Source organism: Periophthalmus magnuspinnatus, chromosome 11, assembly GCF_009829125.3.
Source record: "Periophthalmus magnuspinnatus isolate fPerMag1 chromosome 11, fPerMag1.2.pri, whole genome shotgun sequence".
Lineage (NCBI taxonomy): Eukaryota > Metazoa > Chordata > Actinopteri > Gobiiformes > Gobiidae > Periophthalmus > Periophthalmus magnuspinnatus.
This window is the reverse complement of record NC_047136.2, coordinates 19,425,399-19,446,784: the sequence shown is the minus strand read 5'-3', so window position 1 is coordinate 19,446,784 and position 21,386 is coordinate 19,425,399. Positions and strand designations below refer to the sequence as shown.

General features: G+C 40.9%; 2 protein-coding genes across 3 annotated transcripts in view; one reads left to right on the top strand and one right to left on the bottom strand.

The window, feature by feature from the left end:
- Nucleotides 1-1,261: 1,261 nt before the first annotated feature.
- ago2 (argonaute RISC catalytic component 2) lies at nt 1,262-15,717 on the top strand. The gene is made up of 20 exons (XM_033975091.2): nt 1,262-1,476; nt 2,627-2,674; nt 3,185-3,365; nt 3,440-3,560; nt 3,632-3,813; nt 3,940-4,076; nt 4,149-4,283; nt 4,349-4,436; nt 4,511-4,658; nt 4,729-4,848; nt 4,953-5,075; nt 5,152-5,285; nt 5,644-5,828; nt 5,899-6,058; nt 6,148-6,238; nt 6,350-6,544; nt 6,630-6,764; nt 6,850-6,951; nt 7,069-7,268; nt 7,503-15,717. The coding sequence occupies exons 1-20, from the start codon at nt 1,458-1,460 to the stop codon at nt 7,609-7,611; spliced, it is 2,613 nt and encodes an 870-aa protein (XP_033830982.1). The 5' UTR covers nt 1,262-1,457; the 3' UTR covers nt 7,612-15,717.
- Nucleotides 15,718-15,735: 18 nt separating this feature from the next.
- Nucleotides 15,736-21,386, bottom strand: part of pals2b (protein associated with LIN7 2, MAGUK p55 family member b) — a 42,314-nt gene continuing 36,663 nt past the window's right edge. For both annotated transcript variants that reach the window (XM_055225543.1, XM_033975722.2), the window contains 5 exons: nt 20,964-21,032; nt 20,572-20,733; nt 19,445-19,647; nt 18,423-18,551; nt 15,736-17,423 (listed from right to left, as the gene is read on the bottom strand). In XM_055225543.1, coding sequence (XP_055081518.1) covers nt 17,247-17,423; nt 18,423-18,551; nt 19,445-19,647; nt 20,572-20,733; nt 20,964-21,032 — 740 coding nt within the window. In that variant the 3' untranslated portion in view covers nt 15,736-17,246. The remainder of the gene's footprint in view (nt 17,424-18,422; nt 18,552-19,444; nt 19,648-20,571; nt 20,734-20,963; nt 21,033-21,386) is intronic.

Genomic DNA, 21,386 nt, shown 5'->3' with positions numbered 1-21,386 from the left:
TTACTCAAATTATGAATGTGTTATAAAGATAAACCTCTCTATCATTTTAGCAGATCTCAAACAATAATAAAAAATCTGTACCGAAAATTTATACTTACAATAAGTACTATACTTTACTACTTTTACTTTTACTTTACTTTTCATAATACATTTTATGTGTAAAAACAGTCGTGATTGACCATTTTTGGGCCACTTAAAACATGAAAAGAGCCAGGTTTAAATTGCTTGCTTATTTTTGTTGTCATATTAAATCCTAATTTTATTTAGTGTTTGAGAGTACTTTTTATACTTTTTTGGAGTTAAAACTTTAATAAATTAGGCTTGGACTTAGATATTAACAGATACTTTGGTTTGGTTCATCAGATTCTTCTTAATTACCTAATTGTAAAATTTGGTGTATGTAGGTGCTATATAGGGGTGATCTTTATATCCCTATGGGAAAATGCATTTGGAGTTACAATGTCCCATATTGGTGCTTTTCTTATCCTATAATGAGATGGGCCAAGAGTCAGATTTCCAGTTGATTACATTGTGTTTTGCAATGAAATGTCCAATAGCCTATGTAAATTCCCACATATTGAACCTGATCATTTCTATTAGTCACTAAACCCAAGAAGTCACAATTTAACAACAAAAAACTTCAGCTGAAGACTATTTGTTTTAGCTGCCTCCCATCTGTATGAAATATTATTGGCCTATATAATGTCATCTGAAAACTAGCAATAAACTCCATGGCTGCAAGTTAACTGAAGAATATATTAAAAGGTGCAAAATGGACAATTCTGTTTGTATGCTAAGAGATGATGATAAATGATTTTGCCTGTAGTTTTTTTTTTTTTTTTTTTTTTTGGCCTGTAGTTTTTCTCATTTTTTTGTTATATTTTTGCCTGTTGTTTTTTTTCTGTTTTTTGTTTTGTTTTTCCTGTAGTTTTTTCAGTTTTTTACCTGTAGTTTTTTTTTAGTTTTTGCCTGTAGTTTTTTCTGTTTTTGTTTTATTTTTGCCTGCAGTTTTTTTTCAGTTGTTTTGTTTTTGCCTGTAGTTTTTTGTTTTATTTTTGCCTGTAGTTTTTTTTTTTCATTTTTTTTTTGCCTGTAGTTTTTTTTGTGGTTTTTTTTTTTTTTTCCTGTAGTTTTTTTTTTTTTTTTTTTTTTTTTGCCCCTAGTTTTTTTTTTTTTTTTTTTGCCTGTAGTGTCTCGTCTTAACGGCAGCGGAAGTGCGGGGCGGTAGTGCTCTTATCGGCGGCTCGGGCTCTCTCTGCCTGCCCTGTTCTGTTGTGTGTCGGGGGGATGGGGCCGTGCTGAGGATGAGCGCCTCGCAACATTTACCTTTCGGATAACTAACATCTCTATTTGTCCAGACACCTTCTCAAAGCTTTGGGCCACGCATGAGTTTAGTCTGAGCTGGACCGTAACTCGGAGTAACTCTACGTCCACGAAACGGGCTAAAAGTCGACAAAATGTACCCCACCGCTGGAGGTAAGTGGAGCGGCTCGGGGTTAGCATTAGCAACAGAGAATGCTAATAAAATGAGCACACTAGTTAAGCCGTTTTTCTCATTCTGTTTGGCTGCTATTGCGTCGTTCTAGGCATATTATCGATTAATACGCCACCTTAAGCCCTTCGTTTGCGGAAAGTGCATTTTCACGGCAGGTTTCTCCGCTGTTTGTGGAGGATTTAGCGGAGACGAGCTAACGTTAAGCCAGCGTGCAACAAAACAAGCTGTTGTTAGCACAGTTAGCATGGAGCTAGTGTGCTCTCGCGGGCTTGTTTGAGACCACTAAACCTGGCGACTTCACTGTAAAATCTTTGTAAGTTTTCATTCATCGCAAACATTACACCTATTGCGCTTGTCTGTAAGCTGTTGGATGCAAACTTGGATAATTAACTTGCTGTGTATTTTCTTGAGGGCTCTAATTAAACACTTTTAGCTGGTGTTGTAACTTTAATTTGCCATGCAACCTAAATGTTGTTCATTGTTTCCCATAGATTTCGGTCAGACTGTGGTGGCACAAATACTTTTTACATTAATAATTTCCTTTCATACACATTGTGGAGTTTAAATATCACTATCATGGTCTGTATTTTATATTTAAGCAGCTTTTTGAAGAGAGTAGTTACTTTGTTGTCCTTGTATCACTAATAGAAAAAGTGAGATTTTGTTATGCCAGTGTTTAGTCCAGCTTGTTCTTGTTTTCAAACTATGGGTGGGGGTTGTTTACCCTATTTCCTGAATCCCATCAATAATAGACCCACATAGATATACACAAACATCACTAGAATGTGTGATACTTCTGATGTTGGCCATAGTTTAGTAAACTAGTTTAGTTGCAGAAGTGCCCTTTTCCACACAAGACCACCATCACATTTTCATGTTTAGTGTAGATTAGATATTTACTAAGTTCATAATGAGATCTCTCTCCTGTTTGAACATCCTGAGGCATAGGCCATGTCAGGAAAGAGGGTGTCTTCTGTGTCAGATTAACACCTTGTCCAGGGCTTCTCTGTTCTGAATGATAAGGGGGGATGAAAATGTTGCACCTTTTTGTGCATAAGGCTGATAAGTTGCTCTGCAAACTCTGCACCCATTTTTAAAAGTTCTGCTGAAAGTGCTGATTTTCTTTTGTAGCTGCTGAGATGCTGGAGGGGCCACGGTCCTCTGGGTCTTTGAGCTCTGGTAAGCTTATAAAAAACAAAACATTAATATTTATTTAAAATCTTTATTCAAATGCTACTTCTTTTAATTCTGTAATTTGTTGAGCTTGTGGGGCACGTAAAATTAACAACCCAAACTCACTCAACAAGGCCGTAAGAAGAGGATTTTTCATAATAATATAAACCTTTGTCTCACAGTGGGGAAATGTATTCATTTAATTAATTGATTTAAAACAACACAGTTTCACTGAACAATCCAATTAGACGATGGACACAAGTGTCATTTAAAATAGCCATAACAAAGATTTCTGACTTTGTCCAACCAAGAAATCTAAATGGCCTTGATTGTTCTGGATCATTGCTGTATATGCAGACAGAGTAGTTCTAATACAAATGTAGTTACTAGTTGCATTTTCTTTCCACTAACCCATGTGCTCCTGTTTGTCAGTGAAATATGTTATGAATAATGAGGGATAACTTATTAGGCGGGTATAGGACCTCATTTTTGAAGGACCTCATTTTTGTCCTTCAGAGCCCCCCTCCCCTCCTCTACCAGAGTATGTGTTCAAGCCCCCGCTTCGGCCAGACTTTGGTACCATGGGCCGGACAATCAAACTTCAGGCCAACTTCTTTGAGATGGAGATCCCCAAAGTGGAGGTATACCATTATGACATCGACATAAAGCCTGAGAAATGCCCCAGGAGGGTGAACCGGTAAGAGCTGGATCCATGTTCATGCTTTCTTTTCCCCCGATTACCATTTAACTACTGTCTGTGTTTGCTTACAGTGAAATCGTGGAGCACATGGTCCAGCACTTTAAGACCCAGATCTTTGGTGATCGAAAGCCAGTTTACGATGGGAGGAAGAATCTATACACGGCTATGCCCCTTCCCATCGGCAGAGACAAAGTATGTACAGATGGCTTATAAGATGTCCAGTTTGAATAGAACAGGCTTGTACACATGTACCCTGTGCCCAGGTGGAGCTGGAGGTGACCATTCCTGGAGAAGGTAAAGACCGCAGCTTCAAAGTGTCCATCAAGTGGATGTCCTGTGTGAGTCTGCAGGCCCTGCACGAGGCTCTGTCCGGCAGACTGCCCAGTGTCCCCTTTGAGACCATCCAAGCCCTAGACGTGGTCATGAGGCACCTGCCCTCCATGAGGTACGTATTATACAGTGGCTTCTGTGGGACTTCATTCAAACTTCATTCATCCACTCTGTGAAAATCATCCATCCAAACATTAGTAAAATGGTGGTTTATGTGGTTTACATGTGCTGTCTGTTGTAGGTACACTCCAGTGGGGCGCTCCTTCTTCACACCCTCAGAGAGCTGCTCTAATCCCCTGGGTGGGGGCAGGGAGGTGTGGTTTGGGTTCCACCAGTCTGTCAGGCCTTCTTTGTGGAAAATGATGCTGAATATTGATGGTTGGTGTCAGGTTTCTGGGTGTGTAATTTGCAGTAATATATTTGTATCTCACCTCTCTGTTTGTTGAACAGTTTCGGCCACAGCTTTCTACAAAGCTCAACCTGTGATCGAGTTCATGTGTGAGGTCCTAGATTTCAAAAGTATCGAAGAACAACAGAAGCCTCTGACAGACTCTCAGAGAGTCAAGTTTACAAAAGAAATCAAAGGTCAGAACACTGCCACTTTGATCGTCGTGTTATAGTGTTGTATTCAAATAATATGCATTTCTCAGGTTTGAAAGTGGAGATCACTCACTGTGGGCAGATGAAGAGGAAGTACAGAGTGTGCAATGTGACCCGGCGACCAGCCAGCCACCAAACGTGAGACTGTCACATTTGGACAAGATCAGCAGATCCAGCTGCAGATGAATACTAACAAGAGTCTTGTTCTCTAGGTTTCCTTTACAGCAGGAGAATGGTCAAACTATTGAATGCACAGTGGCACAGTACTTTAAAGACAAGTACAAGCTGATCCTGAGGTACCCCCACCTCCCGTGTCTTCAAGTGGGACAGGAGCAGAAGCACACCTACTTACCTCTGGAGGTACTACCTCGCCTTTACTCTTATTCTCCTCACATGGAAATGATGGTTCATATTTTATTGAACCTCTTAGGTGTGTAACATTGTGGCAGGACAACGTTGCATTAAAAAGTTGACTGACAATCAAACTTCCACTATGATACGCGCTACTGCCCGTTCTGCGCCCGACCGGCAGGACGAGATCAGTAAACTGGTAACCATTTGATTATCTAAAGAAACATCAAGATTACATGGTTCAGTTATTTAAAAAAAAAAAACAAGACGATAACCCTTTCTCTGATTTCCTCCCTTTTGAAGATGAGGAGTGCTAACTTCAACACAGACCCGTACGTCCGTGAGTTTGGAGTGATGGTGAGGGATGAAATGACAGAAGTGAATGGGCGTGTCCTTCAGGCTCCGTCCATTCTGTATGGAGGAAGGGTAGGTCTATCCCCTGGCTTTAGCTCTTTTTAGCCCTTTTTGTTTGGTACCTACTAACAAGGCTTTTCACTTGCAGAACAAGGCTATAGCCACTCCCATCCAGGGAGTGTGGGACATGAGGAACAAGCAGTTCCACACGGGTATTGAAATCAAAGTGTGGGCCATTGCCTGCTTTGCTCCACAAAGACAGTGCACCGAGCTGCTGCTCAAGTGAGTCCTGACCCATTCCACTATATCCTATTCTGTTCAGCAGGGCAGCACAGAATTTTGGACATTTGAGTGTTCAGTTTATATTTAAGTGTATGAGTAAAGGTCAAAATTGACATTTTAAATGGTTCCAAAAGCTATAGCAGTTGACATTTTTGCCTTTCAGTCTCTCAAATGTTAAACTAAAAGAAAAATCCTGTGCATTATTTTACACAAGACATAATATGTGCAGTCACATTCATGTACCGGGGCAAGTGAATATGCTGAGTGTTTTGGTTGTAGTTAGCTGGTGTAATGGGAAAATAAATACAGTTTGTGTTTTTACTTTAATGTAAGAACAATTTTTTGTTTTGTTTTTCAGGGCTTTCACAGACCAACTAAGAAAAATCTCGAGAGATGCTGGCATGCCTATTCAGGGTCAGCCATGCTTTTGTAAATATGCCCAGGGAGCAGACAGTGTGGAGCCCATGTTCAGACACCTCAAATACACCTACCAGGGGCTGCAGCTGGTGGTGGTCATCCTGCCAGGGAAGACTCCAGTTTATGGTAAGAGACCCACCTAGCACCTGGGATCATTAGCGGCTGATTACATGTGTATACTGACTGCTTTCTTCAGCCGAGGTGAAGCGTGTAGGCGACACAGTGCTGGGAATGGCCACACAGTGTGTCCAGGTGAAGAATGTTCAGAAGACCACCCCTCAGACCCTCTCCAACCTCTGTCTGAAGATCAACGTCAAGCTGGGAGGAGTCAACAACATCCTGCTGCCTCAGGGCAGGTGGGTCCCACGAGCATCTATTTGTATTACAAATGATTAATGTAAGTAAGTTCTGAGATGTTATATTGTACCCCTTTACTTTATTCCAGGCCTTTGGTGTTTCAGCAGCCCGTCATTTTCCTGGGAGCAGATGTGACCCACCCCCCTGCAGGAGACGGCAAAAAGCCTTCCATCGCAGCGGTAATATGCATGTTTACAAAGTCTTTTTCACTCATTGCTGTTTTTGTGGATATGCCTGTTACGTAGAGCTGTGGATTGTTGACTTGTGGTCTTGTGGTTCTGTGCTCTCAGGTGGTCGGGAGCATGGATGCTCACCCCAGCCGTTACTGCGCCACAGTGCGAGTGCAGCAGCATCGTCAGGAGATAATCCAGGACCTGGCTGCTATGGTTCGAGAGCTGCTCATCCAGTTCTACAAGTCCACTCGCTTCAAGCCCACCAGAATCATCTTCTACCGCGACGGCATCTCAGAGGGCCAATTCAACCAGGTAGCACCTTGGCCTTTGAAAACACTTGGACTGTGCATTTGGGTTGTTTGTGACTATATGGTCATTGATGAAACCACTCCTTCAGGTTCTTCAACATGAGCTGCTGGCCATCCGCGAGGCCTGCATCAAACTGGAGAAGGACTACCAGCCTGGGATCACCTTTGTGGTAGTACAGAAAAGACACCACACCAGGCTGTTCTGCACAGACAGGAATGAGCGGGTCAGTCACACACACACACACACACACAAAACTTAGTATATGTGTCTTTGTCCTAAACTTGCACTATAAAATGTCATATCAACAGGTTGGGAAAAGTGGCAACATCCCCGCAGGCACGACAGTGGACACCAAAATAACTCACCCATCTGAGTTTGACTTCTACTTGTGCAGTCATGCTGGCATACAGGCAAGTGGATACACTGTTCTTAGAGGTGCTTCCCTACAGCAGTGTGAACGTGGCATGTGCCTGACTACACACAGGAATTACTCTGCTCCTTGTACATGGTGTTGATCTTGTGTGCAGGGCACCAGTCGGCCGTCTCACTACCACGTGTTGTGGGACGACAACCACTTCTCCTCAGACGAGCTGCAGGTGCTCACCTACCAGTTGTGCCACACTTATGTCCGCTGCACACGCTCCGTGTCTATACCAGCCCCCGCCTACTACGCACACCTGGTGGCTTTCAGAGCACGCTACCACCTGGTGGACAAAGAGCACGACAGGTCAGATTCACCACAAACATTGAGCTCTGTGCAATCTGTGCAATTGTTCTGATCAAGTTTCTCTCAAATCTAATACTATTTCTGACTGCACATGCTGTTTAAATATTATTGTTATATGTTCCAATCAAAGCCTGAATAATTGCTTTCAAAAATTTCTGTTTGCATGCAACAGTTATACAGATAGAACCTAAAGAGTTGGATTGGTCCAGTGGTTGACCGGTGTTTGTGTTGCAGTGCGGAGGGCAGCCACACATCGGGTCAGAGCAACGGCAGAGACCACCAGGCCCTGGCGAAGGCTGTGCAGATTCACCAGGACACCCTGCGTACCATGTACTTTGCCTGAGGCCCTGGGTCTCATATCACCTGTGTGAAGAATGAACAAGAGACCAACAGCAACACAAACCTTTTACTTTCACTTGAACATGCGTTAGCATCACTGCTCTGAGGGAAATGTGTCCAACCTAACAATCTATCTTTTAGTGTCAAAAGTAGCTGGGCCTATTTGGAGCTGAAACTGTTGTTCAGCTACTGTTTGTGTTCCATTTGAAGCGTCTTGGTGCTCTTACAATTGGGGAGGGTTCATTGCCTAAGGTTTGTCTGTGATGTTACAACTTAATTTATCAGCCAATCAAAGACGAGTGCACTGACTGTCAGGACAAGAGTACTTGTATATGCATTTGGGCACTGTGTGCTGAAGTGCCATTCCACACCCTTTGTTTGTGTCTATGTCCCCTCTAACCCTCTGAACCCTAAGGCCACGTGAGCGGCCCCAGTATTCTCATGCCAAATCTGTGAGGGCTCTAGAGCAGGGGCTACAGCTCCTCCTCCTCATGTAGTCTGAGCCATGTTCTTAATCATGTACAAGTCCACACTCTAGTCTGTCTGTTTGTTACAATTATGCATGTAGCAGACACATTTTAGGCATTTATGACAACACTTGTTTCCTAATTTAATTTCTATGATGTAACGTTTCTCTTTTTGGGGGTCCTATCAGCTGTATAGTTGTTCAACTGTGTCAGTTGTTCAAATGTGTGTTTGTTGGTGAGGCTAAGTTTGAGTTTTAAGTGATGAATAATTCCCCAGTTGCAGCACACGAGTTTTTGTTTTATGCAAATGACTTTTTTGAGTCTTTATACTCGTAGATGTAGTACTGTTGGTAATAATGTATATTTTAAATAAGCTTTTCAGTAAAGGCTGCTGAAAAATATTCTAGATTTGTACAAAAACCTGGCCCACAAGTAGCCCAAGGCTGCACTCTTATTTGTCTACACATTTGAAATGCAAATCTTCTCTTGCCTTGAAAGACTTTGACAGTCTTGAGTAATAAAATCAGACATTTCCTAATATGACGTTAAAGGTCTGGCTACATGTACATGGATATTTCTGTAAACTGACATTCGCTCACAAAACGGGTTTTGTGCCTTTCAAAGCAAAGGTTCACGTTAATACAGTGCACAGTGACATGCAGGAGCTGTGTGCACATATGATAGACTCCATATCTAATATCTGTACTATGTAACACCACAACATCAGCAGAGCATCAGAGGCTCTGACACATACTGTGTCCTAGCCTCAGTGGTGCCATGTGGAGTGACATGAGGAGAGAGAATGTCTGTGTGTGAAGTCTTCATGTACATGTAGTGTCAGTATGAATCCTAAGCTAAGCCGGTGAATGTTGATGTAGTCTTTGAATGGAGCTGAAGTCTACATACTCGATCTATGCATCGTTTGTAACAAAGAGATTGAACGTGTGTCTGTTTGATTGCGCCTCATGTTGGCTCTAGTCTTTCAGGGTTTGTTTTTCCTCCCTTTTTTTTTTTTTTTTTTTAAATAGCCTCTTGCGTTTTAATGTCCTGTGCTTTGCAGATTCCCTGTGGTGTGAAAGATGAATGTGGTCATTTGTATAGTAGATTTTTATGGCTTCATCTTTTGTAACAGTCTTTCCTAGCCAAACAAGATTACGCTCTTTGTTAGTAATAAAACGGAAGCACAATAAGTCGATTCTTGGTGCTACAAGTTCTCAGTAGAACTGCCCCGTCACTGATCTATACAGCGTTCCCTGTGACTATGCTTCATGCTTTTCCTCCCTCATGTCCGATTGACTGTGTCCTGGGCATTCTGAAAACACACTTGATGTGTACTGCCATGCTGTGAGTGTGGCTCCCCTTGGTTGAGGTGCTGGTGTGGCAGACTGGATGCACTTTTAGAGGCAGAGCATTGTGTTCTGTAGGAGCAGATGGGCCAGGTGCTGGAGACTGGGGTAATTGTGTGGAAATGGCTGTAGGACCTACCTCTTGTTACCTGTTCTAGTGTAATGGTAACATCACACTACGGGCCATTTCGGCATAATTATCCCTCCTGACCAGGCGCCACTGCTCATCGCGTGTTTAAGAGGAGTTCTGTTTGGATCTGAAGCCTTGAGCTGTTTGACCAAATAGTGTTTTTGTCCTTATCACAGCCCCTTTGATTCTATGCACCAGTGAAAAGACCATGTTTCACCTGCACACTAAAAACATCTCGTATGAATATTTTGTATCTAATATTTATCCATTTTTACTGCAAATGCTTTTTTGCACATCTAATGGAACAGACTGGGGTGTTTTATCAAGACTCAGCCATATATGACTAAAGGCAGCCATTAGACTGTAGTTTCAGTACTGAAGTGTGGTTTAAGTGTGGGAAATGCTTAGAACATTTAGTTTTAATGATTCCCAAGTTTCTGATAAAAAAAACAAACATTTGGATATACAAGTGAAAAAAACAAGTTTAATTTTATTCATTTTTAAATTGTATCTGTTTCTTATTTAGTTATTACTACTATTGCCCCAACTGGATAAAAAAAAAATCTAATTTCTACAATCAAGTCTGTAAATATTCATTCTGTCTCACAGCCACTTGGCTAATCTAGAGAACTGAATTGCAAAACATTTACTAATACTTGCTGACAATAATTGACACACTAAGTCAAAAATGGTTATCATATGATTATTGTACTTTTTAAAATATTTTCTATAATTGAGCAGTCCTATGTCGGAGTCTGAGCTGCCGTCTTCATGTGCTGCCCCCTGTGTGTTCCATAAGATGACCTCCCTCTTTTTAGAAAGGCCCACACTTTGCTTAGGGAACTTTAGCTCTTTAGCCCCGATTAGTCGTGAATGTGCAGGTAGAGCGTGTTTGTAAATACCGCCACTGCGTTGGGCACTTTTCTATGACATTTGCCAGCACCTTTTTCCGAGCTGTGGATCAGACCATGCATTTCCTCTTTACATAAACATTTGACAATATTGCACTAAAGGAGAACAGACTGGGCAGCTGATGCAAACTGAGTAGGTTGCATTTAAAAGTGTGTTGAGGAGCTGTTGAGTTAGCCACGGTGGAGTCAGTAGACATGTTCAGAGTGTGGTGGTCAGCCAGTTCAATGTGGCATCAATTATTCAAATAAGATTTTTATTTTAAAGGAGACATATTTTGCATTTTTCCCCTTCAGAGTTGTACTTTTATTCATTCATACATGTTAAGCCCCATTCACACATGCAGCCTGACCTGAGAATGTACCTGCCTTTTGCCAGAATGGGGTCATGCGTGAACAAAGTCAGAACTGATTTCCCTGCATTTTTGATCTGGCACCTTCACAGCTAGATTGAAATGTGCAGGGAAGGCTTATGTGTGAATAAAGCTAGAAAATTGCCAGTATCGTTGCTTGGTTTTATTGGTTACCACGTTGATGTCTTTGCTTAAGTCAGAGCGCAAAGATCTAGCATTGTTCTATGACTCCCGCGTGTGTGAACGGGGGTCACTGCTGAGCCTTTTGTACCCGGCAATTTTCTGTGATCTATGTGTGAATGAAACTTTTGAGTAATTTCATATTTGAGGCTTGAGTACTCGTGAACTTTAGAATTGTGTTCATTGACTTCCAATTCAAAACTAAAGATTTACAGATATGTTTGGGGGTTTTTTTTCGCCAATGTTGATACCAATTGTTTAAAATCCAGAGCAGCTGATTACAAAATTTGAGGAAAATAATTCTACAATTCAAATTTACTACAAACTCATCCACAGCCATTTTTGCCACAGACCTATAAGAATGTTGTGTAGTTACTTTTGGTGTAGTTATCTCTTTACTCTTTAAGCAACAAGACAGCCAAAACAAAGTATCGTATAAGTATTAGAAGTTGTTGATGCATTTTGTTCGTTGTAAGTGAGAAAGCACAATATGTCTTCTTTAAGAGTTTTTGGCTAATACATTGATTCCATTGCCTTCCTTTGATAGTCCCAACTTTCTGTCCACATTCTGAACTGGTGTGTCTTGCCGTGGCTTATAGGGACTTGGACACCACCAAGTGACTGTGCATATGACTTTTAAGTGAACTCACCAGCCTGAACTTTGAGGTGCTCTCTTTCCCCACTTTACCCCTGTTACCTCAGCCCAGACTGGGGAAGGACAGCTCTGACATATCAAACCAGGGGCGCGGGCGATATCACAAACTAATTCAAGTTTTAGCACTGTTCATTGCCTTTTTATAGAAGCTTTTAAACGCCCACTATTTAACTCTTCTCGTGGAGCCTCCGTCACTTTCTTGTTTCCGTGGAGATGTTGTTGGTTTGCCTAGATTGTTTCATGTTATAGGGTTAAGTGTGATGTCACTTTTGGTTCCTAGATGAATCAGCTGATTGAAAAAAATGACATTTACATGAGACACATTTCACATTACAGGAATTGCAGTTGTTTAATGCGAACAGGGTTATAAGGGATAGAAAATGTTACATGGTTGAGGTAAGGGGCCAGGATATGATGGGGTTATCAGTGATCGGCAGTTAATGAGATATACACACTGGTAATCCGATGTCATGATAGATTATTACCTTATTTACATATTTGATACAATCTATGGTTAAGCATACGACTTTTGAAAGATAATGGTCTCGAAATCAGCTGTGAAGTTGCTGGTTGGACTGAAGTTGCTGGAAGTGACATACCTTAACAATCCTATAGCACTAAACCTCTTTAAGACAAGCGGGTCTAATCTGTGGAGATGCGTTCCCACTCACAGTAAGAATACATGCTTTTCAATACACGCTCAGGTATTTTTGAGCAGTAAAAAGATAATTAAATCATTCTAAGAGATGTTTGACAAGCAGGTGGCTGACCTTCTGCCCGGAAAAATTACATAATGCACCTTAGACTTGTCACTTCCCTTTGATTGGTTACATTTGTTTGTCTCTCACGCTGAACACAACAAATACTGACCAATAGATCGCCTAAATCACCATATATCTCCATATGAACAAATCGCATTCAAATGTTTTGTTTTATGGCCCGCCCCCTCCCTTTTAGCTAAGTGTATTTTGATCAACACAAATGGACAAAATAATGTAATGCTTTCCGAGCTTTTGTGCGTGTACCGTAGTCTGTCTGTCTGTAGATACAGCTTGAGTAGATGCTATATTCCTAAGTCTTTTAAACTGAATGTACTTTGAGCCTAGTGTGGTCTCTGGCATACATTTCTATACCCTGTCCTTAACCTGTACACGTCCCCCGTTTGGATGGCGTTTGTTAACTAAGGCGTCAAATCTACAAGCAGTCATTGTCACCTTTTTTGCATTTTCAATCGTTTTAGTCAACTTTCCTTTTCTTATTTTCTTGGCCAAAGCTGCAACCCAACCCGAAAATCTGAAAGCAGGTTTAAAATATATATTTTTTATTATGTCTTCATAAAAAACTTTCTGGGCTTTTGTCTATCATATTTTTAGCCTGCTTTTTATGTTTACGTATTCACCAATTTATATCTTTTGCAAGGCCTCATAACTTTACTAACATTTGATGCATTTAAGTCCATATTATGATGCTACCTCAGTGCAGTGTCAGGTGCTATCCAAGCTTAGCCCGGTTAGCTTAGCCCGGTTAGCTTAGCCTGGCTAGCTTAGCCCGGCTAGCTATGTACTACAATATCAACCAAAACATTACAATATAGGCACCTTTTCTGATTTGTCAAAAAATACACGAGGCTTTGTTGTAGATCTGCTCGCTGTGGTTACATTTTAGGGACCAAATATTGAAATTTTATATATTTGTTTTTAAATTTATTTTCCTAGCACAATCATTTTGAGGTCAAAGCTATCTGTGCCATCATTTATCGTCATTCAGCAATAATGTGCATGTTGTATTGTAAAGTTTTGGCATTTTTATTCACAGAAAAATATTTCAGAATTTGTTTTTGAATGTAATCATGTTTTAAATTCATGGCTTTTTGTCAAACTATCACCACTATATTTAAAACGGATTAAATGTAAAAATTGCATTGAGTTATGAGTTACAAAAGTTTGTTACAACTGTGGTGGCACGTGGGAAATTTTGAATAATTTGACTAATTTTTTGTATTTGAAAATACAGAAATTTTGATTCAAGTCAAAGAGTTCAACCACTTTTACTTGTCATTTTAAGTTTATTGTCAATCAATTTTTATTTAAATTTTATTCCTACTCATTACCCGGCCCAAAAAATAGCCTTAACTTAATTTTATACCACCCCCCTAAACCAGTAACTGCAATAACCTCTGAAACCTTGAATCAGTTTGGCAGCGCTTTTTGTATATTTGTTTTTGCTTGTGACAGTTGACAAAAGGGAATAGTTGTGTGTCTATCCCAAACATTGTACAGTAGGAGGTCCAGATGTGGCAGATGTCTGTAGTGGTCCGTGTGCCTTGTGAGTCCCTCAGCTCCCACTCCCCCTGGCTTTGGTTCCCGCCTGGTTTGATCTGCCACACCATTGATAAAATAAAGCCAGTTTTGTAAGACCATGCAACCCCGCGTGTAGATGCTGCAAAGAACGATCAGTATTTTTATTTTGCACTTTCAAAAGCAGACTCAAATAATTACTACCCATTTTGAATTTGGGTAAGAAAAACTAAAAAAACTGACGAGGTATTTTATGCTATCAATAGGACTTGTACGGAATAATATGATTTTTGAAGAGCTTTTCTAAAAGGTGGATTATATCTATATATTCATGAAGTACCTCATAAGCCTGATATATGCTGCATTCACTTGTTTTCTTTTGTATCCTTCATATTGTCCAATGAATGATTTTATTTTTTTTTCTTCAGTGGAGGGTTTGGGTCATTCTTGGCTGCGCTGCCAAACTTCAACATAATTTGTGGCCAAAAAAGTATTTATGCAGTTTTACAAAGCAAACGTTTTTTTTGCACATGGAGAATTAAATTGTTTTGTTTTTTAATCATGTGCATACGCATATTTCCAAAAAATTATAAGAGGGAAATTGGGAATATGTTTTGCAAAAAAGTGTTTGCAATTTTGTGATTAAGCTTACCATCTTTCAACACACATTTGGTACCTTGTTAGATTTGTTTTGTTTGTTTGTTTTTTTTTTTTAATTTTGGGCCCATGTAGCTGTCTTTTTTTTTTTTTATCTAAAACAGCCACACCAGACTGAACTGTTGACTCAGGCGTTGCCACTAAAGGGCTGTATGAGCCAAAGCCACTGCCCCCTCTGCACCTTTGTCTTAACTCGGCACGATTTGGCCTTAAACACACTCTTATGATTAAAACACTACAAACCACACGTTCTTAGTCTCGATTCTTAGTTAAGTCTGATAGCCATGCGATCTACCTCCTGAATGCAGGAGCAGTCCTGTACACCTGCTCAACTGACAATCATCTGAATATCTACAATGTTTAAAAAGGTCTCCTATTGTATAGTACTTAAAAAAATAAATCATTAATCAAAGTGTATTAAGTTGATTTGCAATGAAAGCAATTCATCTCAGCTCAAAATTATACAGCAAAGCTTCAGCACATTAATTTTTCATTACATTTATTACCGGTAACACATCAATTCAATGTTTGCAGTTTTTGCCATTGCGCAAAATATCCATATAAAAAAATACACAATTGCTTGAAAGGTGTCTGAAATGCATTTTTTAAATCTCTGCACTTCAAACAAATTGCATAACTTTTGCTATAGTTTATGGATTTCAACTTCCTGTTCTAGTCAACATTTTAAGACTTTTCACCATTCAAAAGATCTTACTCACTGGCCCGTAAATTTATTTATTTTATTTTTCCCTAAGCCATTATGTAAAAAAAAAAGTGACCAAAGTTGACCAAAAGCCCCGCCAGGTGGCCCAAACCCTCCATGTGAACTGTAGTGGTCTCTCTCTCCTTTTAAATCCATAACATGCCAAAAGTGATGTGTTCATTCCTTATCCGAGGCTTTGTTTTGCTCCTAATCCGATGGCTACTCTCCTCCTCTTCCTGTTTGTAAGCGTACATTTCCTTTTTATTATTTTAAAAATTTTAGTCGACTTTTTCTGCTTACAGAACACGAGATGCTGTAAACCCCGTTAGAACATAATGTGAATACGTATCACTTAATATAGTTCACTCTTTGGCTTGACTGTAAGTTGCGTTAATAAAAATGTTGGAAAATGCTCATTGTTTCTGGGTTATTTTTTTAATAGAAAACTTTCAGACTACAGTTATGACATTCACAAAGTAGATGCATAGGTTTGGACGTTGTTTTAATTTGACAGAAAAAACAGGATATGCACATGACACAGGTAAGTGGACTGCAGCTTAAATATAGCACCAAGAAAAGGGTTTTTTGGCTAATTTAAATATGGCTAAAAGGTCCAGACACTTCAAAATGGAAACAAAAGAACTCATGGGATAGTTCAGTATTAAAGAATTTAATACAGAAGAGGATAATATTTTGGTAGTTATTAGACACCATACTTTTACTGCTACTTGAGTAATATACTGTACAGTCTTGCAGTACTCTTACTTCTGTAAAAGTTGTGGTTCCTCTTCCAACTCTGAGTCTAAGTGACAGAAGCTTTACGTCAACAATATGAAATGATGTGAACATTTGTGTTTCTTGTGGCACAGATATAATTTAGTTCAAATTTTTGTGTCCTTCCTTTGAAAATACCAGATTTTTGTGCATTTTTTTGTCTTTCCAATGACACGTTCTTAATTGTAGTTTCTTACCATAAATCTAAAGGTGACATAACTTGCAACGTATGTGTTATTTAATCTTTCAAATTGTAATCCAAATGTACATTGCCATCATAACTGGCAAATATTACAAATTGTAATATTGAAATATCCCAGTTAAAGCTAAAGGATTTACTTTGGGGCACTACCACGTCTTCTCCATAATATACAAAAGTACCATCAACGTAGTTTTGACAGATGTCTACGCTAAAATGGAGGGAGATGCATGTTTTAACGTCGTCTAAACTTTTGTCTACATCTACTGTGACACAACTACAAACAAAAAAAATGCAACACAGGAGACAGTCACTAAGTTTGCATATTATTTAAATATATTGTGTCAACTTTTTATTTATTTAATGTTCATTCTAAACAACAAATTTCAATTTTAAGATGCTATATTTGAAATGTACTTCCTTATACGCAAACATAGTGACTGTTTAGTGTTAAAGGAACAGTTTGTGACGACGGTGAGTGGTGTTTTTTGAAATGAGACGAGACAAAACGTTTTTTTGACACGAGACGATGGTGTAATGGTCTGGGCCCTGATGTCTCCTTGAAGACGGCACAAAACCAGCTATCCAATCTCAAGCAATAAATAAAAGGTACAAACATGACCCACATCAGACCCGTTTACGTTCACTCCAATTCAGCTCCAGTAGAAAGATTCATAAAAAGTTATAAAATAAATAAGCGCGTAGAAAACCTTTTGTGCAGCCAGGGAGGAGCAGGAATGTTTGTGTCCAAGTTAGGGGGCCCACAGTAGAGTCAGGGCATTTCCCAGTAACGCCGGGCCCCTGGATGATGTTGGGGGGCCTCAGTAGCCTGGGTCCCTGGATGACATTAGGGGGCCCTTCAGAAGACCCATTTGACTAGGCCTCTGGATGGAGTTGGGGGAAGGGGGGAAGTACTCCTCTACCCTGGATGGACTTGGGAGCCTTCAGTACACCGGGCCCCTGGAGGCCCTCAGTAGACCCAGTTGACCGGGACCCACTGTGGCTCGCTGGTTAGTTTGTCCACAGCGCTCTGGAGTGTGTCGAAGGCTCGGTCTAGGTTGTCATTGGTGATGGTCAGGTCAAAGTAGTGGCTGTAGGCCCTCTGGATCCGAGCGCTCTCGTCCACAGTTTTCCTCAAGTCCACGTCCTGAGACACAGAGAAAGGGATTGTCATGCAGTGGGGAGTAGTGCACTGTTTCATTTCATGGTAAAAGTTTTAAAGTGTTTTTATCCTTGTGACCTGTTACCCCACGTTTCATCATTTAAAATTAAATTGGCTATGATTTCTGTTTTATTAGAGAGATTTGGATGATTTTTGGTTGCAAACCTAAAATCCGCCACACATTACAGTATAATTTGCCCTATTTAAGACCCAATTTGCCTCTCCCTGACTGCGTTCCAGTTGGAGTGAAGGACACAGAGGCGCAAGATACAAACTTGAAAATGGTGAAAATAATTAGATGACTTTACAACCTTACGAGAGGGGAGTAATAAAGTGAAACTGCAGCATTCTCATCCATATTATCCTTTAGAATGTGTCGCAAATAATGACACCCAGTCCACAAAACAACACTATGAATCCAGTTTGAAGTGTTCTTTAAAAGTAAAAAGGCTATAGTAGTTCCTCATATGTGTCTGTTTACATAAATCTATGCAGCGAGGGTCAGGGTGTAGCTGCTGCTGCAGTAGGTCTGAAGTATTGCACCACATTTCACAAGGTAAGTATTTGCCCTCAGGACTGTCCTAATTTTCAGGGTTTTTTTTTTGTTTTGTTCTTTTAATAGTATTGTCTACTGTTCCTAGTGTTTTTTTGGGAAATTTTAGTGCAAACTAGGCTGCTTTCTGGTTAAAAAGTGTCCTGGCTCCAGTGGTCACTGCCACTTTTAAGTGCTTGGTGACATCATGCACCTCTGCTCTGATTACAGCCAAGTGTACTGGCTGCAGGGGTGGAGTCTGCAGTGTTCATATCTAGTTGGACCAATCGCACTGTTCCTTATACCCCCAGACGCTGCCCCTCCTCTCCCCTCACTCTTTTCTTTAGTCCACAGGTATTGCCCAGTTTAGCAGCTCAATTTCAAATGTGGTTGTGGTTTAGTTTAGGTATTTAGCCCCACGTTAACAGTCACCGTAGTGTGCAGGAGTTTACCGTGAGCTGTTTGGTGGTGAGCCCGGCGTCCACCACAGCCTTGTGCATGGCTTTGAGCGTGTCGAAGTCTGGAGCAGCGATGAAGACCACATACGGCATGAACTCAGCCGTCCTCAGGACCTTCAGGGCCTGCACACATAAGACAGGTGAGCTCAGTCAGATACTTAACAGAATGTAGGGCTAAATAATGAGAAAACAAAATAACTGTTGAAGACATTGGCTGTATCTAAATGTGCACCCTAGCCCCTAAGTCCTCAATCACCACATAGCACTCTTTAGCACACACACAGCTCACTACTTTCTCCTCGCTGCAGGTTATAAGACTCTGGCATCTGGGTGAAACAAAAGTCAGATAAACTAAAAATGCATAACTAATAACAATCGTATTTATGGAATAATAATCATACACATTTTTTGCCAAGATGGATGTCATGTAAACTAACTGGATTATTCCTTTTTTTAATATTAATATGTTAAAAGCTCAAGCTAAGTTAAGTGGCTAACACTGGCTACTTAAAACAATAATGGTTTATTTAATAGTGTTTTATTGCTAATAAAGTGCAGTAAACCAGTGCTTCTATCTGCCTTCATTCAGTCGTGGCATATTCAGTTAATATCTGTCTGTCACCACTGTTTTGTTTTCCTACCTCTCGCAATGCATGCTGGACATTCGGACAGAGCCCATTATGTGCAAGAATAAGCCTGTAGTGCTCTAAGTGGCCAAGCTCTCTGCTCCTGTCTGCTCCTCTGGCTCTCTGCTCCTGTCTGCTCCTGTTTGCTCCTCTATGCTCCTCTATGCTCCTCTATGCTCCTCTATGCTCCTCTATGCTCCTCTGTTTCTGTATTCCTCTGGCTCTCTGCTCCTGTGGCTCCCTGCTCCTGTGGCTCCCTGCTCCTGTGGCTCCCTGCTCCTGTGGCTCCCTGCTCCTGTGGCTCCCTGCTCCTGTGGCTCCCTGCTCCTGTGGCTCCCTGCTCCTCTGGCTCCCTGCTCCTCTGGCTCCCTGCTCCTCTGGCTCTCTCACCTGTGGGTTGACGTCGAGGATGCAGGTTCGCCCGGTGGTCACGACTTGGTGGATGGATTCGATCTTGGTGCCGTACAGGTTTCCCTCGTACTCTCCGTGCTCCAGGAAGCGTCCGGCCTTCACGTCCTGCTCCATCTCCGAGCGCGACGTGAAGTGGTACGAGTTCCTGTCCAGCTCGTCGTCTCGTGGCCGCCGCGACGTGTCTGACCACAACACAACTCAGATTAACCACTAGTGCAGTAAAGCATTTGAGAAAGTTTGTTTCGTTATTGTGGCTTGGTTCTTACACAGTTAAAGGGACAGAATGTAAGATTTTGATGTCACATTCTATAAACATGCACTATCTCCAGATCTGATGTAAACATGTTCAAATCAATTATAGCTTTTCCTGGTAACAATTCTAATGCTGATTTATTATTAACCCTTTAAGGACTGCACATTATAGACCAGTATAGCACACCTAGACTTTTATTGTTTTTTTAGTTATAAAAATCATGTTAAAGGAAGTAACAGAATATACTGCATTTTTTCACACAACTACCTCTATTTTACATATCCATCCGTATTTTTTCTTTGACACATTGAATAACTGACTGGGAAAATCCTCGCGGCACCTGCGCTCTGATTCGTCATCTTCAAGGGACAACGGAGGCAGATTACCGTAATGACAGTAAAATAAGAGCCCCATGTCTCTGCTTTGAGATGCCGTTTGAATTTACATGATAGCACAATTGGTTGCAGAGTTACGGTAATGGAAAGTCCGCAACCGCTCTCTATCGGTGACAGTAGCATCCCACACTATAGGGTTAAAGTGGGGCTAAACACTAAATCCACTTTTTTCACTACTTAACTGTGTATATGGTGTTTTAATAGCATTATATACTGTCCCAGGTCATTTTTTGCAACTTTAGCACAAACAAGGTAAATTTGCAGCTTTCTGACCAAAAATGCCTAAATCTAAGTGTGTTGACTCCAGTGGCCCCTTTTAAATAGTTGGTGACATCACACAAGACTGCCCTGATTACAGCCAGGTATTACAGCCAAGTTACAGGTCAGATATGTAAAGAGACATCCCCACTCACAATAAGAAACCATGTTTTTTTTTGTTTTTTTCTTAAAAGACTCACATGGGATGGTGGTGCCGAACAGGGTGGGGTGCAGGACCATCAGTCTGTTCTTCAGGCTCCGCCTACCCACACCCTGAGCACCAATTAGAACTAGCGTCTTCCTCTGAAAGGGCGGGACTTTGGCCACCTCCTCGTAGATCTGCAGCTCGTGCCGGTCGAACTCTGCACAGAGACACCAGGGCTCATCAGAGAGTGTGTGCGTTTGTGGATATTCATCACATTTTTAGTTAAATCTTAAATATAACATCGTTAACTAAGTTGTTTTGAGTAGTCTAATCTATGATATGCACTTTTAGATCTGTCTCCAGGAAATGAATGGAAGTCAATGTAATGTTCCCAAAAAGCATGGGAAGAATGTGTGTGTACATCTTAAAAGTGTGATTGTGTCTGACCTGCGTTCTTGGCCGTCAGGTACATCATTTTCTTCTTCTTTTTCCCAGCGAGGGTCCCACACAGCATCCCTGCAAATGCACCCATAAAGGTCACTTAAAGAGTCTGTATACAGTATTAATAGTGTTTAGACTGCAGTGTGACTGTCCTTTACTCAGCCCTCAATGATGTACACTACCAAAAGTTTGGACACACCCTCTTGTTCAATGTTTTTATTTGTTTACATTTTATATACAGAAGACATCAAACATATGAAATAAGATAAATTGAATTATGTAACAAACATCCATCCATCCATCCATCCATTCATTTTCTTCCGCTTATCCGGGGCCGGGTCGCGGGGGCAGCAGTCTAAGCAGGGACTCCCAGACTTCCCTCACCCCGGACACGTCCTCCAGCTCCTCCGGTGGGACCCCAAGGCGTTC

Coding starts and splice junctions, on each gene's coding strand:
- ago2 (XM_033975091.2), top strand. Junction 5,076..5,151: donor CCATTCTGTATGGAGGAAGG/GTAGGTCTATCC, acceptor TTTCACTTGCAG/AACAAGGCTATAGCCACTCC. Junction 7,269..7,502: donor GTGGACAAAGAGCACGACAG/GTCAGATTCACC, acceptor TTTGTGTTGCAG/TGCGGAGGGCAGCCACACAT.